The sequence below is a fragment of the Zootoca vivipara genome, chromosome 5 (assembly GCF_965207765.1).
Source record: "Zootoca vivipara chromosome 5, rZooViv2.hap1.1, whole genome shotgun sequence".
NCBI lineage: Eukaryota > Metazoa > Chordata > Lepidosauria > Squamata > Lacertidae > Zootoca > Zootoca vivipara.
Genome location: NC_142588.1, coordinates 20,533,555 through 20,558,453, shown reverse-complemented (window position 1 = coordinate 20,558,453; position 24,899 = coordinate 20,533,555). Strand labels below are relative to the sequence as shown.

General features: G+C 43.2%; 2 protein-coding genes across 13 annotated transcripts in view; one reads left to right on the top strand and one right to left on the bottom strand.

Moving 5' to 3' along the window:
- Window positions 1-5,675, top strand: part of SHLD2 (shieldin complex subunit 2) — a 31,661-nt gene extending 25,986 nt beyond the window's left edge. For all 11 annotated transcript variants that reach the window (XM_088670162.1, XM_088670161.1, XM_088670157.1 and 8 more), the window contains 3 exons: window positions 357-591; window positions 4,508-4,623; window positions 5,196-5,675. In XM_088670162.1, coding sequence (XP_088526288.1) covers window positions 357-591; window positions 4,508-4,623; window positions 5,196-5,368 — 524 coding nt within the window. In that variant the 3' untranslated portion in view covers window positions 5,369-5,675. The remainder of the gene's footprint in view (window positions 1-356; window positions 592-4,507; window positions 4,624-5,195) is intronic.
- Window positions 5,676-6,945: 1,270 nt separating this feature from the next.
- SYT15 (synaptotagmin 15) lies at window positions 6,946-22,212 on the bottom strand. Of its 2 annotated transcripts, XM_088670166.1 has the most exons (10): window positions 22,119-22,212; window positions 22,016-22,062; window positions 15,533-15,710; window positions 12,878-13,020; window positions 12,210-12,505; window positions 11,585-11,755; window positions 10,043-10,163; window positions 9,069-9,248; window positions 8,832-8,968; window positions 6,946-7,083 (listed from the first exon to the last, which is right to left on the bottom strand). In XM_088670166.1, the coding sequence occupies exons 2-9, from the start codon at window positions 22,020-22,022 to the stop codon at window positions 8,835-8,837; spliced, it is 1,230 nt and encodes a 409-aa protein (XP_088526292.1). In that variant the 5' UTR covers window positions 22,023-22,062; window positions 22,119-22,212; the 3' UTR covers window positions 6,946-7,083; window positions 8,832-8,834. The 2 variants fall into 2 exon arrangements, with proteins under 2 accessions (XP_088526292.1, XP_060130968.1); XM_060274985.2 differs by lacking the exon at window positions 6,946-7,083 and having other exon boundaries at window positions 8,131-8,968.
- Window positions 22,213-24,899: the final 2,687 nt, after the last annotated feature.

Genomic DNA, 24,899 nt, shown 5'->3' with positions numbered 1-24,899 from the left:
AGAGCTCCACGTGCCACTCCCTATGTCATTGTTGTTTTAATTTGGTTCAGTGAAGAAGAGCCGTTTAGGCTGCAATCTAACACACCTTAAAGACAATCCCATTGAACTCAATGGGGTTTACTGTAGACTAAGATTAAGATCGAAGACAGGAGTGCCTGGCATGCTCTGGTCCATGGGGTCACGAGGAGTTGGGCACAACTGAATGACTAAACAGCAACAACAAGATTAAGATTAGAATAAGATGAAAATCCATTTACATGATAGTGCAAGTAGCTACCATTATTCAGTTGGCAATAATGATTTACCTGTTTTCTTGGCGGCAGAAGAGACTAGACAACTCCTTTATGTTTCCATAGGAATGATCCAAGTGAAAGCCTGCATCTCAGAGTTGAAGTTTGCTGTTGCCTCTTCTCCATATGGACAACTTGTCTTTGATGATAAAACTTCACTGCAGCAGATATTTGCTTCTCTTACTCGGATCACCTATGCGGGCTGTGCAAAATGTGGACTTGAACTACAGATAGATGATAACAAGATCTACAAACAGTGTGTTAGCTGCATACCCTCTAATAAAATGAAGATATTCTACAGGTAAAAAAGTGTGTGTATAATGAATGGATGAATGTGTGAGTGAGTGAGTGAGTGAGTGAGTGAGTGAATGAGAATCAGTTGATGGTAGCTGCCATATTAATACTGTATATGAATCTGGCCCGCAGGTGTATTATTGTGAAAGGAGATACCATACGTTTTATTTAAACTTCTACATTCTCTCCATAACTTTGTTTTAAAGGGAATCAATCCAGTCTGGTGAAATGCTCCCAGGGTCAGATTGAGTCAATTACGTTCACTAGGCTTGTGGTTTTCTGTCACCCTACTCTTACTGCTTTGGTATGAATGGGTAGTAGAAAAACTGATAAAACTTTTTGTGAGTTTTTCACAGAGGGTTGAAGGGTAAGTAGATTCTTCTGGTAGATGAAGACGAATCCTATGGAAGGGCAAATGCACAGCTGTGTGCCTTGGCATCCCTATCCTGTTGCAGCCCATAGCAAAGGGCACCTTGTGGAGGAGCCAAGTGTCTCACACCCCTTTCTGGGAATTACGAGATAAGCAGGCCAGGTTATAAATGCAACATTTTAATACTGTATAAGCATTGTTTACACCATTTAAATATTGAACGTCTTTATGGTGTATAAACCCCAAAGACCATCAAGTTCCCATTTAAAGTATTAGTTTAGTTTTTATGTCCTTCCATATTTTTGTTGAAGGGGTTCCACCCTCATAGTGCCTTACCAAGCAAACAATGTTGTGGTGCAACAGGATAAAAACACCTCAGTCTAACAGAAACTGTGTTTGGTCAGTGTTACAGAACTAAGTGTTAATGCATATATTTGTATAAATTACTATTACTTCATTACAAAGTGTGATCTTTGGGTTGTATTAGCCAAAGTCCATCCCAGTAACACAAGGCGTTCAGCTTGTGCAACAGAACTTCCCCTTCCACTCCTCTCTTCCAAACGGAACCCCCAAGAACAGCCTTGATGTACATGCAGGGGGAGGAGTGGGGAAGTTCCTTTGCACAGGCAGAAACAGGATATGCAAACAGCATGATTTCATTGGATAGAACCCTCTCTATTTTTATCTATCTGTTTTGGTGATTCCCATGGTAATAAAAGTTGCTGACAGAGCTTGAGGCTGAAGTCCAAAAGATTTATGGGTACCAGTGTAACATAGAGACCCCTGGAAAACTGTTGGCGCAACAATTCACTAAAAACTAGAAACAGCATCTTGTTTTAAGAAGCCAATTACCTTGCTGAAATAATTTAGCAACTTCTGTTGGAAGCGAAACCTGACGACAAACACTAGGTGGCAGTAGTGGATAGTTTATGCAGGTGGGAAACTCCCTCCCCCCCAAAAAAATCCACAGATGCATCTGACTTTTATTATATATAGCAATAGCTGATATTTGAGGTGGTCTCTCTCAGAAATGTTAAGGGCTTTGTAGCAACTCTGCAGTTAGCATTCACATGGAGACAATTTACTGTATATAATAGAGAGAGGCAAATGGCAGGTTAGTCCATAGTCTTATACACTGAATTTTGTACAACAGAATTTTGTACTTGTCTGCAAGAGAAGTATAGAAAGCCTATTGTGAAAATCCTATTTGAAAGGGTTTCTTATATGAATTTATCACCCACCAATATTTCTTTTGCCTATTAGATTTGTTGAAAGGCAAATACTGGATCGGATTTGCATTTATGATTATGGATTCTTGTCTGGTTTAAGGTTTAACTGCATGCAACAATTAAATTAACATGACATTTCTCTTTCCTGGTCTACTTAATTGCTCCTTGGGTATCTACAGCTTATTTTAACTCTGCAGCAAGGATTGAAAATAATGGCATGGCAGGTGGTTCAGAACGTGAAAGTGTGCCTTGCATCTCTCTTTCTCTCCCTGTATGTATATTAATGTTAAGTTTCTATTTCGGATGTGGGTATGTGAATTTACATAATGCCTTCTCCCTCCCAAAAATAGAATTTAAAATATTATAATAGTTAAAATCTGATTGTTGTAGTAAAACCAAATGATAGTTACATCTACAAGCCTTTAATCCTGTGGTGGTTTTGACTTTATAAGAGCATGACTTCTGGTGAAATCTTTCCCAGGAACTGATAATGCTATAGTTAGAAGCCAGTGTCCTGTGTTAATTATTTAGTATATTTCGAAATTAAGCATCTCAACCTGCTTCTCTTTGAAATTGCAATTTATTTGTAGTTGATTAAAAGTATTAATGGGGGACTGAAATAGCTGCTCAGCTGCCAACGGATTCGGTTCACCTTAATTGCTTGCATACAGAGAGCGAACTGATTAAGCACCACCATTAGTCAAGTGTTTGGAACTTCAAAGCTGAGAACGTCCTTGACTCAAGAAGCCAAAAGTTAGATATGCTTGAGTATACTTTCCCCCCTTGAATTTATTCTGAATCACAAGACCTGTTTGACGGGTCAGCTGCAAACATGTATTTATTTATTTTTTAAAAAAAGCTTAGTCTTATTGCTCTACTTCTCCCCACCCCCACCCCACCCCACCCCCGGGTTCTGCCTTTATGTATTTGAACAACAAATGGAGGTGTTCCTAAGTATAGAGATTCATGCCATTTATCACTAAAATAAACGAGTGGTACTATTTTCTTTGGGAAATTATAAGGTGTTGTCTTTAGGCACAGCCCTCTTTGACACTGGATGGTCTCCAAGATCATCATTTCAGTTTTCAGTTATAGGGTAGAGAACAAGATTCATAGAAAGTTTCAGATGCCTGTCCTTTGATATTTTCAAGATTTTAAGTGTACTACAGTTAAACTTTCATTTAAATACAGCTTAATATACTAACAGTATAATTGCACCATAACTTCTCCCCCCTGCAGCCCCTAATAAGCACTCAGCTGTGTGGTTGGGGGATTCTCTAGAGCAGGTTTCCTCAACCTCGGCCCTCCAGATGTTTTTGGTCTACAACTCCAATGATCCCTAGCTAGCAGGACCAGTGGTCAGGGATGATGGGAATTGTAGTCTCAAAACCTCTGGAAGGCCAAGGTTGAAGAAGCCTGCTCTAGAGCAAGGGAGTTGCAATCGATAAGCTCCCCAAACTGTATTTTATTGTGGTTAACTTATTATAATACCCCAGAATAACCAGGTATATGTACTCCCCTCACTAGACAAGAGGCTGAGTCAAAAGAAAAAAAAGGTATTGATTGCTGTTCCCCAAAGAGTCTTCCAATATAGAGATCTCTCTAAGTAACAATGTAATTGAGCTTGTGCCTACAGATCCTTGTTCATCTGGAATGACAGGGGCTTGTAAATATGAGCATATAATTTCGTGGCAATCTTTTGAACAGAGGCTTTTCTTTTTAGAAATTAAACACTGTTCTTCTTAATACGTATTTTATTATTTAAAATGCCCAAATCCCTAATATTCAAGTACATGAGTTCTAGAAGGAATTAGAAATTCTTCACTTAATCATAGTTTCCCCTCCTGCTCATGTCTGGAATATCCTAATAAAGTGTTGCAGTCACTCTGGCTGTAAGTATTCAGCTTCTAAAGTCTCTTGTAAATACATTACCACTTTCAAATACAACGAAAGGCTACTGAAACAATACACTAGCATATTGTATAGAAGCAAATTTTTCCTGCTTGTTCAATCAAGGTATCTTACCGAGTCATTAAATCAAGATAATGCAATAAAAAAGAACTTGTCATATGGATAACAGTATGTGACTGAATGTCTTAATTACCAAATCCTCGGGTTTAATGAAAAATTAAGCCACTAAACTCAAGCACTGACAGGACACATGTTTTAAGTACACTTAATTAGTATATTGATTGTTAAACCCCATATTGATTGTTTATGTAAAGAATCATGCAGAAAATTTGGTTTCATATGCTGTTTGCCGTAACAAACATTGACTTGACTTGACTTAGCACTGATAGCACTTTTCCTGTTTCCTCCTTTAGACCTGCACTGATGACTGTAGAGGATGGGAAATGCGATGTGTCCGTTCAAGTGGCGTCAGAACTAATGGAGAAAATGTTCCTCAATATTCCAGCAGAGTGGCTGAACAAGGCTATAGGTAATACACTTATTTGTGTAACTGAATTAAAAAAGCAGACAAAACTTAGTGGTCAAATGTTTGCAGTTATTCAGCTTCTACTTATGTAAAGTTGGAGTTCTCCCTAATTCCAGTCCTTTAAAAATCCTCATTAAACTTAAACTGGGAGAGGTTTATTCAGGTGTTTCTCCAACAGAGACATACCAACTGTTCTGGGAACTTTTTCCACCCTGGGTGGATTAGTTAGAGAGGGGTGGTGCTTCTGTGAGTATTCTGCAGACATCCACTGTGCCTTGTACAGTCCTGGGGTTTCCTCAGTATTGACCAATAATCCAATGTCAGTGGCAGGCTTTGCTCTTTTTGAACACTTATATTTTTAAACTTTAGATAGTTGTGAATGGATTACCCTGCTTTACTGAAAGTCACAAAATGCTTCATATTGTTCTAATGGAAATATTATTGGGGGAGCCCTGTTAGAGCCTATTTTTCCTGTTCTTGTATGAGGCGGCTTGTCCAGGGAGAATAGCTTATCTTGAGTGTAAACTGGAAAGGTGTCAAGTGATAATGTTTGAACCATTCATTGTTTCTTGCAGCACCTTCTTTAGAGACCACATACGGCATGATAGTAGCAGATCTGTGTCATTCACTGCTCACAGACACACAAGCATCCTATATTTTGGAAATCCGGAGCCATTTTGTACTGGATGAAAATAGCTACCCTTTGGAGAAGATTTTCAATTTGCTGGATTTTCATCTTGATCTCTGAATATATATATATTGAAATGAAATATTTATTTTTAATGATTTATGAAATATCCCAGGTTTTGTATTTTTATAGATACCCTTTGTATTATTTATGAGCAGCAATTATTTCTATGAAAGATCCTTCTGGTAATTATTATGAAACTAGCAGGATTAATTATTGGGGTATTCTGAAAACATCCAGTCAACATTTTGAACGTCTTACCTAAGAAACTACTTTTTCCTACTCTACCCTTCCATATGAACCCAATTTTTAAACCTTTTTTACCATTGTACAGTGATATTTATAATAAAATTCACTTTTGAAAGTAGATGAGTACTTCAGAGTCTGATCTTTCTTTATTCCTCTGAAGAGCCTTTCATTGCAGATTGTGGCTTCAGCTATTTTTTAACAAATCAAATAAAAATGTTGACTAACACTTCTGCATTCATACCAGAAATCTCTTATTTCCTGGATTGAAGTTAAATGTCACTACAGAATTGCAGATGTGTTCCAAAGCAAACACTTGTTTCTATAGTAACATTTAGAGAAAGAAAGAAAACAATTTAAATTATATTTCATTTAATAGAAATCTAATGAACACATGCCACCGCCACCACCACAAAAAACAGATCTGTTTATTAGGCTTGTTCTTTGTGGGGCAGGGGGATCAATGTCTAAACTACAGCCTTAAATTCCTTTAACAATCATTTCCTCTCCCCAGTGTATCCTTGAACCTCTAGTTGTTGTGAACTTTGGATGCTTTGTAGTGGCCCAGCGACATTTCAGTCGCATGAGAACAAATGCCCACAACTGAAGCAACTAAAAGTCAGCATGGGCTAAGCTAGAGACCTTTTCTCACACACTGAATGGCTCTGTCTCATGACTCACTTGAGTGTGTTGTAACTTGAAGAAAAATGCCGAGTGAGATTCTGAGAGGCTTTATCACCACAATCAGAAGCAATTACTTGGCTGCCGTTAACCACTTGGCGTGCAATTTTTGCCATCTGAGTGGCTTCCCTGAATATACAAGGGCTTTCCTTTAAGCTTCTCTGATTGGATTCTTCCTATCCATCATGAGGCAGCTTTCAAAATGCTCAAAGGGGTGGGTGTGGGTCTGGGTCTCACAATTAATTGTGTTGCAACAGGCCAATGTTTAAGGGCAAACTCAGTCCCATGATAAGGAACCAGCAGGAAGCAGCCCTAAACTGACACCAACTCACTAAACAGAGCCTAGCATCTTGTGAGAAGCAGACTAGAGTCACCAGACTAACACATTGGTTCAAATTGTTTTTAATCACATAAAATGTATTTTTATATATATAATAAGAGATAGACACAGGAAAGGGACAAGGGAAATGCATTATTTCTCAGGCTTCACAGCACATGTTTTAACATAATGCAAAGCATTACAGACTAATAACCAAAGCATAACTGACCCCAAGACATGACCAGTGCTTCATTTCAAGCAACAACCAAGTAACTGCTCTCAACTTGCTCTGTCGGTAAGAACAGCACACAAATAAACTTGATTTTCACTCCCTTTGTAAGAATGTAAGAGCTCTGTTGTATCAGGCGAATGATCCATCTAGTCCAGCATTCTGTTCTCACAATGGCCAACCCAGATGCCAAAAAGTAGGACCTGAGCACAACTCCCCACTTTGCACCTGTGATTCCCAGGAACTGGTATTCAGAGGCATTTTGCTGCCAACAGTAGAGGTCACATTCCCATATGGAGTTTTATTGTTCACTTTCTCTCCTCTTTAATTGTTTTTGTTCACTGTTTTAATCAACAATATTACCGTACACACACACACACACACACACACACTGTGTGTGTGTGTGTGTGGTCTGGTGCAATGTGCACACATCCAAAGTATGACTTTGGCAGATACAACTCAGAATTACAATGGAAACCAAGATTAAAGTCTGGCGCTTTCATGCTTTGCATTAATTAACACTGCATCCTGCTTCAAAGGGAAGCCTGTTTCATTTCAGCTAAAACAATTTCCTCATTTTCTTTTTTTCCTTCACTGAAGAATAATTTAATGATTAGAAAATATCACGAGCTGAACTCTCAAGTGAGTTACTGAAATTAAATTAGCTTTTATGATTTTTTAAAAAGTGGCTTGCGCACGACTTTAGGAGAACATAACAAATGGTCACAGCCTGAGGTTTTTTTCCTGACCTAAACAGAAAGACTAGACTCACACAGGAACTTTGGATAATGCTTCCATCCTCCCCCCCCCCCCCCGCTGTTCACCATTTTGCATTAGCACAACACATGCACACAGCCTGGTGATCTAGCAAGCCTGCACTAGTATAATCCATGATCATTCTGCCTGTGACTGATGAAACAATCCTTTAGCCAACCTGAAGCAGAATCCATATTGTCAGAGAGATGGAACAGCACAGAAGTTTTGTCCACCTGCCTCAGACCAGTGAGATAATGGAAATGGCTCCAATAAATGAGGACAGAGATTCCAAAGCCAGAATGCTGCAGATGTGGTGCCTCCAACTAGCTTTCATAACATGTCTTCTGTGCTCAGTTATATCCTTAATGCACTTACCTCCTAATACATTTGATTAATTGATGTTGCTAAGGAAACTCTTAATGGCACGGTGACCAGTGCTTCCTATCCAAGGGTTTAAAATACAGGGATCAAGCCAGTAGAATCTTATGTTCCTGCCCTATTCTGCCTTGGTCAGATCCGGAGTACTGTGTCCATTTCTGGACACCACAATTTAAGAAGGATATTGACAAGCTGGGATGTGTACAGAGGAGGGGGACCAAGATGATAAAGGGTCTGGAAATCAAGCCTTATGAGGAATGGATGAGGGAATTGGGTATGTTTAGCAAGGTAAAGAGGAGACTGAGAGGAGATAGGATAGCCAGCTTCAAAGATTTAAAGGGCTGTCACATAGGATGCAGCTTTTCTCCTGCTCCAGAGGCTAGGATCTGAACCAATGGATTCAATTTACAAGGAAGGAGATTCTGACTAAGCATCAGGAAGAGCTTTCGTACAGTAACAACTGTTCAACAGTGGCACAGACTTCCACAAGAGATTGTGGAGTCTCCTTCCTTGGAGGTTTTGAAGCAGAGGTTGGATAGCCATTTGTCATGTAGAATCTAGTTGAGATTCCTGCAGTGCAGGGGGTTGGACTAGATGACCCTCGGGGTTGCTTCCAACTCTGCAATTCTGTGAAATTTCAGTGGTCTACTATGGTATATGTGGCCAACACTCTCACACTGATTTGGGAGCTCTCCTAATTTTAAGGATCAAATTCCACTTTGCAACCGAGCAGATCTGAGGTGCCACGCTGCCTTGAAATCCGGCGCTTTAAACAACGTTGTCAACACTCTTGATCACTAAGTCACCCAACACCTGTGATGGGCATACGCTGAGAATACATCTGAAGAATGTTCTGGAGACAGCACAGCAGAAAGCTCTTTGCTACAGGTGTCCCTTGCAAGAGTGCTCACCACCTTTCAGGTGCTAAGAGACAGAGCATGCCACCTCTTCACCAACTCCTTGGGCTTACTGATCATTTCATTCCAGTGCTCCAGTTCCTTGCCCCTGGTGTACATGAAAGGTCCAACAACCACACGGCCCAGTGAAGTTTCTAAAACAGGAAGGAGAAAACAGAAAAGTCATCAGATTCATTGCTATGCAAAAAAAGTATGCAGGTAACCAGATGGCAGTAGTGGAAAACAGCTCCTTACCTTCTCCCTCTGAATCCTGGAGCACAGACAGGCTCAGGCTTGCTGTATCCAGCTCCTGCTGGTCCACCTTGAAGCTGAAAGTCTCATTGTACAATGGATCCGAGCATGCAGGAACAACCGTGGTCCTTTTGCTTTTGATGAATTGATTATGATTCACTAGTGACACTTTGACAAATACACCTGGAATGAGGGGATGAGGCTGTAAACCACTCAATATAGGTTGGAAGCATTCAGAGGAACACAAATCCGCAACCCCTTCTCCAAGTTTTGCACCTTAAGGAACAGTTTGGAATGCAACCTCCATTATCTCAGTGGATGTCAGGCGGCAGAGGAGTCAACCCCCACGGCAGGTTGCCAGGAGCAGATAAGACAAGGAAAAGTTCTTACCAACTGCTTTTTATTTAATATTCACAGAGAGAAGCTTGGAAATGCAGCCTCGTGGAATAACTGCATTGCCCCGAGTGAGTCTCCACCCCTTGCCTCTCTCCATGCGCCATCACAATGGGTGCTGAAAAGTGCCCTCTGCCTTTGAGCTCTTTGCTCTCCTGCTTTCAGTGCTTGCTGGGTTCTGGGAGAGGGGGCAGGTCTGGAATGCTTTCTAAAGACACTGTGTCAGCTCGTGCTTCTTGTTCCCCCTCTCCCATTATTTCGCAGCATTTCCCCTCATCTGCCTCTGAGCTGTGACCTCCCTCAAACCCCTGTTGTAATTCTGAACTGTCTTCTTCTCTGGAAGGGTCAGGCTCTACCATTCCTCCTCTGCCCAGTCCCTGACAGTGATATCACAAATATTAAGTCTTGTGTTTCCAAAACTTGGGTCTCTAGCTGTTTTTGGACTACAATTCCCATCACCTCTAGCCAGCAGGGCCAGTGGTCAGGGATGATGGGAATTGTAGTCCAAAAGCAGCTGGAGACCCAAGTAATGTGCTGTAAATAGGGTTAATTTCTCAAAAACAAATAAGCCTTGTGTTTCTTACCGAGAGCATGTCTTTCATTCTGGAGCTTCAAGCCCTTAGCTCTCAGGACTACCACCGTGAGACGGCCCAGATAGTCATTGTAGCTGAGAGAAAACTGGAGGTCACCATGTTCAGAAGGCAGCTTTGGGGTGGAGAAGAACATTGGTCAGCTGCATTGTAAAAATTGCACTTTATCAAGAATTTAGTATTAAGAAGCAAATCTTTTCCTTACTTCACTAAGTTTAAGAGCAGAGTTATTCTCCCACACCATAGATATTGACACCATATATCGTCTTTGTGAACTGTAGCTTACTGGTCACAGGATTCAATTCCCAGAACCCTTAACACACTACAGTTCCAGGATTCTTTGGGGGAAGCCATGCACTTTAAATGTATGTTGTGGATGTGAGCAGTGATGTGAAACAGTGCCCAATAGATATTAGAGATACCTTAGGAAAAGGCGAAGAGGTTTGCCATCCATGCCTACTCATTTACAAATGTGGAAGGAATATGTACCAAGAGTTTGGTTCCCTTCCTCACCTTGCTTTCCCTGTTAAGGGGCAGGTTCATGCACAGACTGAGCACTTGTGGAAAGGAAAAGTCTGATGGGCTCCTAGGATGAAAGGGCATTAAGGATGCTAGTTGATCTGGAACAGGTGTGGGGGGGGAGCTTTGGCTTTCCAGATGTTGCTGAACTATTTCAACCACCCCTAGTCACGGGCCATGCTTACTAAGACTAATGGGAATTGGAGCTGAGCAACATCTGGAGAGCCAAAAGTTGCCCACACCTGATCTGGAGCTTTGAAAGAAAAGTCTGGGGTTCTAGCCCCCATAGCCCCTTCATAATGACACCCCTGAGGACTCAACACCAAGGACTCGTAACATCAGGTGGTGCAAATGGAAGCCCACCAGATCTGTATCAGCTTTGTATGGGCATCTGAATATTGCTCCAGAAAACTGACTGTGCACACAGGAAAGGAATCTGTGTTCAGATCTCATTCCCTTAGAGGGTGTGTTTTTATTTCCCTCTGCTCCAAAACTGTACAATGTGCATTCACTCTAGCCTTTTCTCCCACTCTCTACTGCCACTTCAAATTTATTAAGGAACAATCTCTCCACTCAAGTCTTCTGACTGATTAAATTTGAAGCACAGAAATGACTTAGTTACCATGTGAATTCATGTGAGGGCTGGTTATCTAGGGGTGAGCCAGGAAACAGTTCCATCCTGTTGACTTCTATGGAACTGAACCTTGGGTGGGACCAGAAAATGCTTATCATTTCTTAGCCAGATGATGCCAAATGACAATTGCAATATCTGCATTTTGAACTGTACCCTAAAGATATACAAATCGGGCCATACAAGAATCACAAGGCGGCAATCTTCCTTACATGGGAGAAAGTACCACTGAACTCAATGGGAAGTACATATGTGTAGGATTGCCCTGTGTTTTTACATTTTCTTAGCTCATCCCATCTGACAGTTTAGTGTGTGCTGAGTTTTCTAGAACACCCCTCTCTACACTCAAGGTAGGATAATGATTTAAGCTTTAATGAATCACCTACCTCAAGGGTATCGGCTTCCAGATCTCTCCAGACAATGACTTTGCCATCACCGGTAAAGGATTCATTTTTCAAAGGGAATATTACTTGGCCTAAGAGAATGTGTTTCTTCTGTTTGTCGACATGATAGACACAAAACTTCAGTGTCCTTTGGTATAAGGCGCTACTGGAAATCTGGATAGTAGCAAACAGAACATTGCAAATGAGGTTAAACAGTCTCATTTCCCCCAGTAAATAATCTCCCAGTTGACCACTGCAAGAGAAGTGTGTGTGTAATTGTAGTTTGGATCTCAGTTATCAGGAGTATGGGAGGCAAGAATCTACAACATCACATCAAAACAGGAGCAGGGCAGCTGTTTTGCTGCCTGAGGCAAAGGACAAGATGGTGCATTCCCTATTCTGTGCACAAAATCTGACAAGACTGGTAGCTGCATTTTACTTCAGCACTGGTTGAAGGAACAGAGTCCCCCACTGTAGGGCAGAAAGCTAACTTGGGGGTTGTAGGACAGACCACATGACACACAGTTCTAGCCATGCTCTGCCCCTCAGAATTTGTCACCTGAGGCAGTTGCCTCACGGGAGGGCCGGGCCGGCATCAATGTAATATTCCACTGACATGAAAGCTTACTTGGAAAACAAAATTCTCCTCAAACTGGGGGTTGAGATTTTTCCGCTTGGTCTTAGACTGCAGATAGCGCCTCTCGTCGGGCAGCAGGTAGATTTTCACCAAGGGGTTGCAGGAGCTGGAAGGAGACTGCAACTTCCGGGCTTTGATCAAGGAGACGAGGAGCCTTTCCGATTCTTGCTCGTATTCCACTGAGAACCAAAGCCGACCAATGTTACCCTCTGGGAAGTCTGTTTCGCTCTTGTCTTCGGGAAATCTGTACAGCTCTGGGTTGATGGATCCGACAAGGTATGCGCCAGCTTCACAGAGAGGAAGAAACCACCCAGATCCTTTGAGTTAAGAATATCAGATCTACAAAATGGAATGTTCCTGTATGAACCTGCACACCCCTGCAAACTGTGAAACTACAGCGAATGTATTTTTAGATTATTATTGTTATTACATGAGTAAGACAACGGTTTAGATTCAGACTGTAACAACATTAGGTTCATCAGGGGGGACGGGACTTGATGCCTTTTATGCATGGTTCCTTCCACCCACAGTATACAGCCTCCACAACCTGCACTGGTCCCACAACAGACCCCATCTATAGTTCAGACAAATTCCAATCATGCTTCCAGATTTCTAACACTCTGTATTCCGGTTTACTCATTCAAATAGTATCAACCTACCTAAGGAATGGAAAGAAGATCGAGGCCCAGAGTCAGGAGTGACATACAGGTCACTATCCTCCTGAATTTGTTCTCCATTTATCATATCAATCCAAGCTTGCCTGTGAAATTTTGGTGGGACGATGAAGGGGACGCTTTTTGTCCTGCGGAAAAGACAACTTACCAGAGTCAGTCACATCAAGCTAGCAAAAAAGGTGTAAAATAAACCCATTGTTCGATTTAAACGTGTGCTTAAATTCCTCCGCTGAAATGGGTAGATGATCTTGGTTTCAGATGGAACGTGACCACTGTTTTCTAGACATTTTCTACGGCTGCATTATCATTTATACACATACACATATCTAGTGGAAATGCAAAGAATATGGTAAGCAAATTAAATGTTTTTTTTAAAAATACAAAAATAGTTCCTTGGTTTTAAGGAACTATTTTTTTTATTAAAAGAAAAACAGTTAAGACAATAAGTAGTGCAACCCTTCTACCCTAAATCAGAATAATTTTTAAAGGGAGTGGGAGACGATCAGGTGTTTCCCCACGTAAACAATACCTTTCCTTTAGAATTTGAACTCATCTACCTACCTATCTACCTACCTATCTAATCTATCGATCTATCATCTTAGATCTTCAAGTGTTAGCTCTCGTGCAGCGAAAACAGCACCCACATAAAAAAGAGAATACTTGGAGAAAGTCTGATGTGTGCAGAAGTATCAAAAGTGTTTTTTTGGGGGGGGGGAACCTACCGGTAAGGAGGGGTAAAAGACCCCACCCCACCCCAAGAAGAGCCTGATGAAGACTGAGCATGCTCAGGACAGGATGCTAGCTGACTGTTGGAAGGAAGAATGGAAAACTGAGGGGAGGGGGGAATGGAATGGAGGCATGCCACACTGCAACAATCCACTTATTGTTACCCGAGCAATGCTGGAGTCAGGGTGGGACCAATGTCCTGATCCACAGGCCCAAAGGAGGTCCTGTGTGAGTGAGGTGCAGGGATACCAAAGAAGGATGTCATAGACATAAAGGATGTCAACTTATAGCAGCCTTTATGAGCAACTCATAACAGCATTTACTTACATTTGAGATGCCTCATAAACTCTCATGCCAGTTTAGTTTCAGACAAAATATGTCTTTATATATCCCTATTTCTCTCTTCTAGTCTTAATTCTATATAAAACATATTTTGGTTAGTTTCCTGCTAATTTTGTGTTCATATTTTTAAAAAAGATGTTTCTTGTATTAGTTTGTTTTTCTATTAGCAATAGCAGAAAACACATCCATGTTTTCTGTCAGTGTAGTATTTCCCCACCCCCCACCCCAAGCCATAGCTGCCAAGTTTTCCCTTTTCTCGCGAGGAAGTCTATTCAGCATAAGGGAAAATCCCTTAAAAAAGGGGATAACTTGGCAGCTATGCCCCAAGCAGAGGAACTAACATTTAATAAATTACTCTCTGTCATCTTATATGGGCAAATGTGAAACACTGAGATGCAACTTAGCACATTAAAAAGTGTATGTTGCTGTTTTATTCAAAGTAGGATTGTCATGCCAAGAGCAGTGGAATAATGGGTGTGTGTGTGTTATTGTGGTGTTGTTACTTTTATTTTGATTATGTATTTTGTGGTTTTACATTTTGATTTTATCCTGTGAACTGCCCTGAGACCTGTGGGTATAGGGTGGTAGATAGAATAAATAAAATAAAATAAAATAAAACATCAGAGTGTTCAATTCCAGTGCGTTATTAGAAGAAGGAGTGGAGTTACAGCACAGACTCCGGATAGAGACAAAAGCAGCAAGAGATTGTAATGACTTGCCCAAGAAAGCATCTATGCATCATTACCTTGCACAAAAACAGCCTATGTCAATTTGGCCAGAACCTCCCATCAGTTCAGCTGCCGATGAGGGCAGGTATCCAAATCTCACGACTAGCTCCCATCCCCAGGCCAATCACAGAGCTTCCCAAATCCACAGATAAGCAGAGCATCAAAGCAAGCCAAAGCACATATCAAAGAAAGTGAATAAACATATGTAAGCTCATTCTTTCAGCAACCATCAATTATGGTAGTTTCGGGGTTATCTTGACAGTCAAGATGGCATTTGCAGGCCTTCCAGAACATTTTTATCATCATCATCATCATTTTATTTGTATGCCGCCTTTCCATAGTGAAAACAATGTTCAAGGTGGCTTACAGCATGGCAAGATTTACATAACTACCAACTTAACAAAAGTCATAAACAATAAACATAGCACATCAAAAGGTACACATTTTCACCATTTGGTTCTACACAACCAGTGGCAAAGATCTATAAACTGTGGGTCACTGGAATGGGTTAGCCACTGACAATCTGGGTCTCTTGTTGCATGTTCTGCCCCATGGTTTAGAATCTGATAACTGACAGCAGATGTAAAAATAAAGTGCAGTGCTACCTCTGGTTACGAACGCTTCAGGTTACGAGCTCTGCTAACCCAGAAGTAGCTGCTCCTGGTTGCGAACTTTGCCCCAGGATGTGAACGGAAATCATGCGCCAGAGACGTGCGTGCAGCAGGAGACCCCATTAGCAAAAGTGTGCCTTAGGATAAGAACAGTTTCAGCTTAAGAATGGACCTCCAGAATGAATTAAGTTCGCAACCAGAGGTACCACTGTAAAATAAAATACACTATTTACCTTGCAACATTTGGCTCCTGCAGACGAACTGGTGCTTGGACTGGGGAAGCGGGATTAGTAAGTTCTTCATAAGAAGCCTTGAAATACACATTCTTCCAAAAGAGGTATACTGCTATCCCAAGAAGGAGCAATAGAAGGATGCCTCCGACCACACCTCCAGCAACAGCAGCTACTTGTTCTGATTGAGCAGAAAACACACACAGCCCAACACTTCACTGAGCAAAAGATTTAAGATGTTCATTTTACAATGAAAGCTTACATTTAGAACATGGAACTTCCAGACTGCCACTATTTTCAGGTGGGATTTGTTCACAAGCCAGGAGATTCAGGCTGCTTAATTAAAGTTGATTAACGTTTCTTGTGCAGTGAGAGTACCAAATTATGGTTTTATGTGAATGAGCAGCTGGCTGTAGAGTCACAGGAATTGGATCGTTCTCTTGTATGCAAGCCCCCAACCCCAGCTACAACAGTGCAGTAGCAGAATCAGTTCACCTTCCACACATAGTACAGGTGTCTAGGTGGTTTAATGATGGACATCTACTTTCAGGGAGTTCCCATAAGGCACAGCCTGCCACACTAAAGGCTCAGTCCATCGTGAAAGCCAGCTGAACCTCAGGGCCATGGGGAGCCACCAGAAGTGCCCCATCTGAAGATCTTGGTGATCAAGGAGTATAAGAGAACTTTGTAATGTATACTTCCACCCAGAGATGCCAAAAGGGAGTGTGGATTAATGTACAATAATAAGATACTGTTTAGGCCTCTCAATGGCTAAATTTCAAGTTTTGCATAATATTTTTTTAGCTAGATTGTTAGATTGCAATTTGTTAGATTAGTTTATTATTTCCAATGTTTTTCCTTGTTCAAATAACATACTTTAAAAAAATGCTATGGGGCCTCTTCATGCCAACAGCATTTTCTGTGCACAGTCTGGTACATGTGGATTAGGCCTTCCACGCCACTTGCAAAAGAAGACACAAATTCACGTAAGATTTGCATACACTTTGTGCCACGTGCAAACGTGTAGTCTGTCTTCTTTCCCAGGTGCAGGGGAGGGCCCAAACATAAATCAGAGTCCACACACCAGTAATAAGGTGTCTGGCAGACAGAATGAGCAGTGGAATAATTCCTCTGCCTGTACCATTAGCTACGATATCTGTGACAGTACAGGGGCCTCTGTGTGCAGCCTGCACTGTGTGCGCTTGATCACACCCAAAGAGGTTCAAAACTTGACATTTACGCAAGTGTGACGTGACCGATTCTTTGCCCACAGCTTAATCATATCCTTAAACATATTTGACCCACCCATGTGGCTCAAGGCCAAGCTGCACTTTCATTCACGGTGGTGCAATTCCAGAGTAAATTTGCGGAGTCCAAGCAGAAGTGCTTAGGATTTACGCCACTGGCAATGGGAGCAGCGTTTGGCTCACTGGTTTTTAAGAGCAGGTTTGCCCTATCTGATCCAAGAATGAGGTGATACAAATCAGGAAATAAATCAGGAAGGCAGCTAGCACCAAAACATGATGTGGGAACTTCTGTGCAGAGGGGAACCTGGGCATGACTTCTTTTTAAAACCCGCATGTTGCTGAGAAACAGTGCATTGTTTTGTTATTCACTGTGTGTTTCCCCAAGCAAAGCGACGTTCCTAGAGCATTGCTGCGTTTTCCTTCTGAATGGGAATTCTGCTGTATTTGGCAACATCCGTTCATTTGCAAAGATGCATACTGGACATGGAGGAGCAGACAGGCAGCAGCAGCTTTCAGCAGAACATCAGTTTCCGGATGTCATGGGACTACATTTCCCATCTGCCCTAGCAAGCAAGACCAGTGGTTAGGGATGATGGGAGTTATAGTCCAACAACATCTGGTGGGCATCATAGCTCATCTGCTTTGCATGGAGAAGGTCCTAGGTTCAATCCCTGGCATATTCAAGGGGGCTGGAAACATGCTCTGTCTAAAACTTTGGAGAGCCTCTGCCAGGCAGTATGGACAGTTCTGAGCTCAATGAACCAATGGACTAACTTGGTATAGCTTCTCATGTTCCTGTGAGAGTCCATTGCTATACCCCCAAGGAGAGTTAAAATATGCACAAGCTGGTATATAGTGCTTAGGATGTTGGACTTTGGTGGGGATCACACTCAAATCAACCATTAATTTCACTGGTGAAATTAATGGCCCGCTCACTGTCTAAGCCAATCGTTTTTCTCTGGGCCACGTTTTCAGAATAAAGATTTGCTCGCGCCACACCAAACTTTTTATTGAATAGAAATGCATTGCAAAACGAAAAGAAACAACTCCTAGCAGTGCTTGATTTGTAACATAGAACACAACTGCTTTATAATATGATCACGGGACATTCGGAAAGTATGAAACAATGCAGCAACATAAGAACAGGACTCTTTCCTAAAATATAATATTGATTGTCCTTGAATCTTCCTGCCACATTTGCCATTCTCTCCTGCTACACCTTTTGAGAACCACTGGTCTAAGCCTGCCTAACAAAGGGACCGTGTGCCAAGCCAGGCCAGGCCTGCCTTTCCATTATTTCCCCCTGCCCCAAGGTCACAGCACTAGCAATTACCAGTCTTGCAATGGTATCATCTGCGAAAATAATAATAATTCTGCACCTGCCCTTCCTGCTCCACTAAACCACTGATCACAAATCCTCCCAAACCAACTACAAAAGTCAGAAGTGTGCATACGGATTGACCGAACAACCAAAGCCAGTGCTTCCACTCTTGCAATAACCCTCATATCTGGTTTCAAATCATATCTGGGTTTTCAGGCCCCTGGCATGTCCTGTTTAAATGTTTGGATTTTTAAAAAATGTCCTTTATTTGGTGCCAATTTCTCCTCCAGCATTGTTCCAGCCAAGGGAGAGGAAGTAACTTTGTACCTGTCAGAAGGCAAGCAACCAGTCAGAAGTCTTCATAGATGAGGGAGCATAGGCGAATCTGTATACAACTGTCTTATACTGTCCATGGGAAGAATGGGTTCCTCCTAAATCTCAGAGGAAGGCTCAATCCCTGACCAAGACTCACACATCAAGCAATGTTCACATCATGCTGAATTCTAGCTTCATTGCCACCATGCCTAGGAGATGTTTCCTGACAGATAGCAGTTTTCAACCTTAATGAGCTATTAAGAACAATGGGCTGTTTTCCAGACATTGAGAAAACATCATTAAGCACCAGCAAGCAATTCGCTTAAATAAAATATGATCACTTAATAGCTGTTCGTAACATCTCACTTCATGATCCAGGATGCTAGCTGTTCGAAAAGTCTTAATGGTTAATGTTGGGCACCCAGCGGCAGGGACACAATAATGGGGAATGCTCAACTCAACAGCTTTTACCGGGCATTAGGTGTTAAAGCACATTTTAAATACCCCAGTCCATGACAGGGAACCCACTCAAAAGATCTCCTGCAAACAGTAAGTGCAGTCCTTTCTTCACTTGTTCAGGCACGGCCACCCCTTTCCTAGCAGCCCTGACTCAGCCGTTTTCTCAGGGAGGCATGAAGAAGGTGGAAAGCCTGTTGATGTTCCCTTTCTGGACCGTCCCATGCTTGCAGGTAAGCAAACATGTAGGTAAAGGGGTTGACTAGATGAGATCTGCTTCTCTGTTTGCCCTTACCCCCTTTGTGGACTCAGGGCACCTCTTTCCATCACACAAAGGCTAGAGAGGTCACTAGGCACTGAGGTTCCTCCTCCAGGAGTCCTCTCCATCCATCTCTGGCTTCACAGGAGCTCCAACCTGCCCCTCTGGTGCCATCTCTTTTCCCTTCATCAAGGAATCGTTTTATCCAAGGATGCAGGACATTTTAATGCCAATTTATGCAGCTGCATCTTACTCTACTAGAGTCTCTGCCAGCAATCCGGTGGAATCCAGCGCTGATTTTGAATCCGAGTAGTAGGAAACGTAAGGTGTAGTGGGGTGGTCCCTGTGGTCCTTCACACTTGATTTAGGCTGAAACCCTATACCCGCTTAAAGGTAAAGGTAAAGGGACCCCTGACCATTAGGTCCAGTTGCCGGCAACTCTAGGGTTGCGGTGCTCATCTCGCTTTACTGGCCGAGGGAGCCGGCGTACAGCTTCCGGGTCATGTCGCCAGCATGACTAAGCCGCTTCTGGCGAACCAGAGCAGCGCACGGAAACGCCGTTTACCTTCCCGCTGAAGCGGTACCTATTTCTCTACTTGCACTTTGCCGTGCTTTCGAACTGCTAGGTTGGCAGGAGCTGGGACCAAGCAACGGGAGCTCACCCCGTCGCAGGGATTCGAACCGCTGATCTTCTGATCGGCAAGCCCTAGGCTCTGTGGTTTAACCCACAACGCCACCCGCGTCCCTTGTAACCCACTTACCTGGTAATCAATCCCCTTGAACATGATGTTGGTTACGTCTGTGTTGACATATATAGGGTTGTACTGTTAGTGTGTTACTTCATAGAATTGTAGAGTTGGAAGGGACCCCAAAGGTCATCTTGTCCAACCCCCTGCAATGCAGGAATTTCAACACATGGTCTCCCATCCAATCTGCAGCCATACCAGACCCTGCTTAGCTTTGCAAAGCTGCTAGCAGTTTTATGGTTGAATCTGCACACATACTATATTTCTGTTTTCTGCTCCGTTCCAGGCAATTGTTAGGTAATATGTGGTGTTGTTGTTTTAATTTTAAAAGGGTCCATTTTGTCCACACAGTTTTGTGCCCTGTGGCAATACCCCTTCCATGGACTTTGGGATAATCCACACCACAATTTTATATCTACTGTATATTCATTTATCTGCTTTGGCCTCTCATCCCAGACTCCTGTAAGTTGAAGTTTGCATATTCTCAAGTTCACTGGCAATTTGCTGCCCTGTCATGACATCTGAAATCAGCTGCCTGAGCAACCATCTCACTCTGCCTAACGGTACGGCCGGCTCTGCTTTGAATCCATTGCTAACAGGTTAGAAGACAAGGACATTTTCAAGCATATCTTTAACTTAACAAACAAATCATTATCTTAGCATTGAAATTAGTGAAACATGGGTTCCCTATACAGAATGAAGGGTGGGCTCCTGCAGAGTTCCCCCACCCAAAAACCATTTTCTTCCCACTTACCCCCAAGAAAAGCATCTCCAGCCTCAACAAGCCTCTGGCTGGCAAGAAGACCCTCCTCTCCTCCTCTTTGGGCTCAGGGGAGGGGGGGGGTCTCCTTGTGAGCCACTAGGACTCTCCAGGGTGCTGCCCATTGTAAGTGATTTTGTGTATGCACCCAGGGGCCCAGAACGGAACCCCCACGTAAATGGGGAGTCACCTATACTAGTAGTTCAAAGGTCTATTTGAGGTGAGTTCTGGCACTTTTTCTTCTATGCGAAAAAAGCACTGGCAGCACATGATGCAAGGGAGAAGGACAGGTAGCATTGAAAACTACAACAGCTGCACAGGCTTTATTTGTTCTACATTATCATAGGGGTGTTTTAGTCCACCCTTCAGGCATGTTCCCAGGACAGCGTACGTAAAAGCAATGCAAGAATTCAAATACAGATGCAACATCCTGATAGACTAAAATGACAGCAGAGGTTCTGGGATTCTCTCCTTCTAACCCAAGAGTAGGTGACCTGTGGCTCTCCAGGAGGCATTACACCACAGTTCCTATCATCCCTGCCCATTGGCCACAATGGGGACTGGAGTCCAACAAAAATCTACAGGGCTAACCCTGTTCTAATCTAAGGTTTCTTGAAATAGGATGCTCCAGACCCTAGGCAGGTGAAGTAGGTGGTTTCAGAATGTATCTGTCGAGGCTGCTCAGAAATACTGTGGCTGTAACAGCTGGGTTACAAAATTCCAAAACACAAAGCCCAGTGGTCCATTGTCTCTATCTCCAGTAGGTGTAGAGAAGCAGGAATTTCAGCAGGTGCAGCTTGTCATGGTTTTTTTTTGGGGGGGGGGGAGAGCTGCTTCTGATCAGTTTCCTGCTTCTGCATATTTCTCCGTGATACAGGAGCCCTCACCTCCCTTGCAAGTTGCGCCTGGCCACCGAGACGAAAAGTGCATGGCGTGCAACTTTTAGTATTCGTTATTGCGACGGTTTTCTGCCAAACAGCTCTCAAAGCATGTGACAACCAAGAAGTGCCTACTTTAACGAAACAATATCATGCCACATTGATGCTGATCGGCAGCTTAATCATTGCACGGGGAGATTAAACCTGGCTGCTGGCATTCCACCAGGGAGACACCAGCACCTCTAAAGAGGTTGTCTTGGCTGAAATTCCAGGTGTTTCCTAAGCACAGGCAAATACAGATCTCCCCTACTCCCCCTGCAACACCTCTTTCAGCAGCATTGCCCAAGCCGGTGACACTTTCAAAGACAGCAGCTTCCTGACTCCAAATGAAGGAACCTCCACAATTCTATGAAAGTTGCACTTAACTCTCCTCTTCCTTCACCCCCTTCTCCAATCGCGAAGTTGCCCCAGTTGTGCACTGCAGCTCCACGTGCTGCTACTTACCAGACATGGGTCCTAGGAATACAGAAGCGGTGCGCTCTCTCTCTCTCTCTCTCTCTCTCTCTCTCTCTCTCTCTCTCTCTCTCTCTCTCTCTCTCTCTCTCTCACTGATGTTCCACCTGTGCAGCCCAGAGCTTCATCATTCCCATCTACCCAACGGAGGTTTCAACTCTCGGTCTCCTTTCTTCCTAGCAGCTGTTCTTTTCTCCCTCTTCTCTGGGGCAGTTGCATCTGGGCTGGGGCTGGCAGTAGCAGCAAATAAAAGTAAATAAATAAAAGCCCAAGCAAACCCCCAACGTCTCTCTCCCTCCCTAACAACCTCAGGTGCCAGCTGATAACTTTTTCCCACATGGATCTGGATCCCACCTGAGATTAGAGGGAGGGAGGCAGCGAGGACTGGCTGGGCTGCACAGCTCCTTACCTCTCCTCCTAGTCTCCCCGTGGATGTTGAATAAATAAACAGCTCCTCCTCCTGGTCACCAAGGAGCTCCTTGAGATTTCAAAGGCTGCTGAGACCTGGCAAGTCTAAGGAATCTAAGAGAGGGACAATGTAAGTGGGCCCTGCCAGCAGCCACCTCTTCCTTCCTGGAAAGCGCAGGGTTGGCGTCCTCAAAGCATCCTGACAAAAAACATTGGCACGGAGGGGCCAACTGCCAGAAGCGTAACTTGCCTTGCCTTGTATTTAAAAACAAAGCGTCCGAGGCCTTTTTGGGATATGCTGTTTGGTTTTTCTCAAGCAAGTGGAAAAATATGAGATTTATTTGATGGTTTGACGTAACCGTGATCCAATTAAAGGCTAAGTGGAACGGAAGCAGGATTTCCTCCCATGCCTTTTCTCCATAGTAAAGGACCCCTGGACGGTTAAATCCAGTCAAAGACGACTATGGGGTTGCGGTGCTCATCTCGCTTTCAGGCCGAGGGAGCTGGCGTTTGTCCACAGACAGCTTTCCAGGTCATGTGGCCAGCATGACTAAACCGCTTCTGGCACAACAGAACACCATGATGGAAACCAGAGCGCACGGAAACATGGTTTACCTTCCCACTGCAGCAGTTCCTATTTATCTACTTGGACTTTTTGGTGTGCTTTTGAACTGCTAGGTTGGCAGGAGCTGGGACAGAGGAATGGGAGCTCACCCCGTTGCGGGGATTCAAACCGCTGACCTTCTGATCTGACTCCACCACCTTCTACATGCAAAAGCCAATCGCATCTGCTGATGACAGGACAGCATCTTCCACTGCACCATAGCGGCTATCTTCTACCTCCACCGTTGAAGGCAGTGTGCCTTTGAATGCCAGTTCCTGGGAACTGAAATTGGAGAGAGAGGCCTGTTGCACTTAAGTCCTGTCTGCAGCCTTCTTGTTAGAACAGGGTACTGGACTAGATGGGCCTTTGGTTTGACCCAGCTGTGCTTTCCTAATGGCAGCAGGTCATATATGCCACACCAGGGGCTATGTTGCCCCCCAATATATATATATTTTTGGGGGCAGGCCCCCAAATGTTTCAAGCAATCAAGGGATAGTGGAGCTGAGCGTGGCTTAGCTTCCATGGCTGGCTCCGACTGCTGTTAACCTCATAAATCGGCAGCTGGTGGCACTTGGGCCAAACTGTGCTCTCCATTGCCAACCTTTGTGGCAAAAAAGATGTGTGGCTGATGAGAAGCACCTGCTCCAAAAGGAGTTGGGCGGAGGTTGTCGCCTTGGCCTGCCACTTTCCCCACTCCCTTCTCAAAGCGGCCCTCCAGTAAAACGGCTTGCCAACTAGGGCCACGGAAGAGCTATTCCTCTGAGTCTTTTACATCAAGAATCCACAGTGGTGTTGGGAGATTCTTGTACATAGTTTTAAAGCATAACAGTCATCTCCTTACAGTGCCATTTGTACAGAAGATGTACTAACAGCACCACCTCTTGTCATTCTGAAATATTGCACCCACCCAAAAATGAGGGTTAAAACAAGCAAACAAACAAATAAATACTGAGCAGGCAGTTTTTCCTATGCCAGATCCTAAAAAATAGCCAGCTAGGAATCTGCATCAGGATATTGCTACTGTCAATAAAACAATTATTTAAGAAAAGGCATTCTTGAAACACTGGGCTGAACAATTGTTTTGTGAGCTTCTCCCAGGCTCAGTCTGTGCCTGCTTTTCTTCTGGGACCTTTCCCTGCCTGTTCCCTTGATGGTTGCCTCAATTGCCTCCTCTGCTTGCATATATGTTTCTGTTCTTCCAAAAGTGCTGTGAGCTTGGAGAATCTGTGATGGGAGCAAGAACAGAGACTCCCTGGTTAAAAAGGAAGGAGGCAGTAAGGAAAACAGAGAGAGAGAGTTGGTGGTGGGGAGTTTATATTTTAAATGCTGCTAGACTACAATTTATTATTGCATTTATGGTCCACCTTTTTATTCCAGGAGCTCAAGGTGAGGTAGGTGTAGGGAGAGCGACAGAGAGAGAGAGCAGAAGAAAAAGTCATCCAGTGAGCTTTGTGGCTGAACAGGGATTTGAACTCTGCTCTCCCTGGCCCTAGTACAACCCTCTAACCACCACACCAAACTGGCTCTTCAGTGCCATGTCAACCCTGACCACTGGCCAGCTGGAGAGTGCTTGGTGCTGTACGAACGTGGAAAATGTCCTCGTCAGGTTGCATGGTGAGAGGAGAGTGCAGTCACAGTAAGCCACAAAGGGCCACTGACACAAATCATCTATCTTAAGCAATAATAAGGTATTTATTAAGGAAATTGCCTTGTTTCCAGAAATACATTTAAAAAGAAATACAAATAAAAGTTGTCAAATAATGGACAATTTCTGAGTTCCTTTAGTAGGTGGAATCTAGGTCATGACAGTTTATAATGACCCAATTGAATTTTCGTCCATATGTGTCCAGTTTTATTTTCATC

Excerpts from the sequence above, each read along its gene's own strand:
- SYT15 (XM_088670166.1), bottom strand. Across the intron at positions 13,021-15,532 it reads CAGGAGCCAAATGTTGCAAG|GACAAAAAGCGTCCCCTTCA; the intron begins GTAAATAGTGTA and ends TCTTTTCCGCAG. Across the intron at positions 11,756-12,209 it reads AGGAGAATTTTGTTTTCCAA|ATTTCCAGTAGCGCCTTATA; the intron begins GTAAGCTTTCAT and ends GCTACTATCCAG.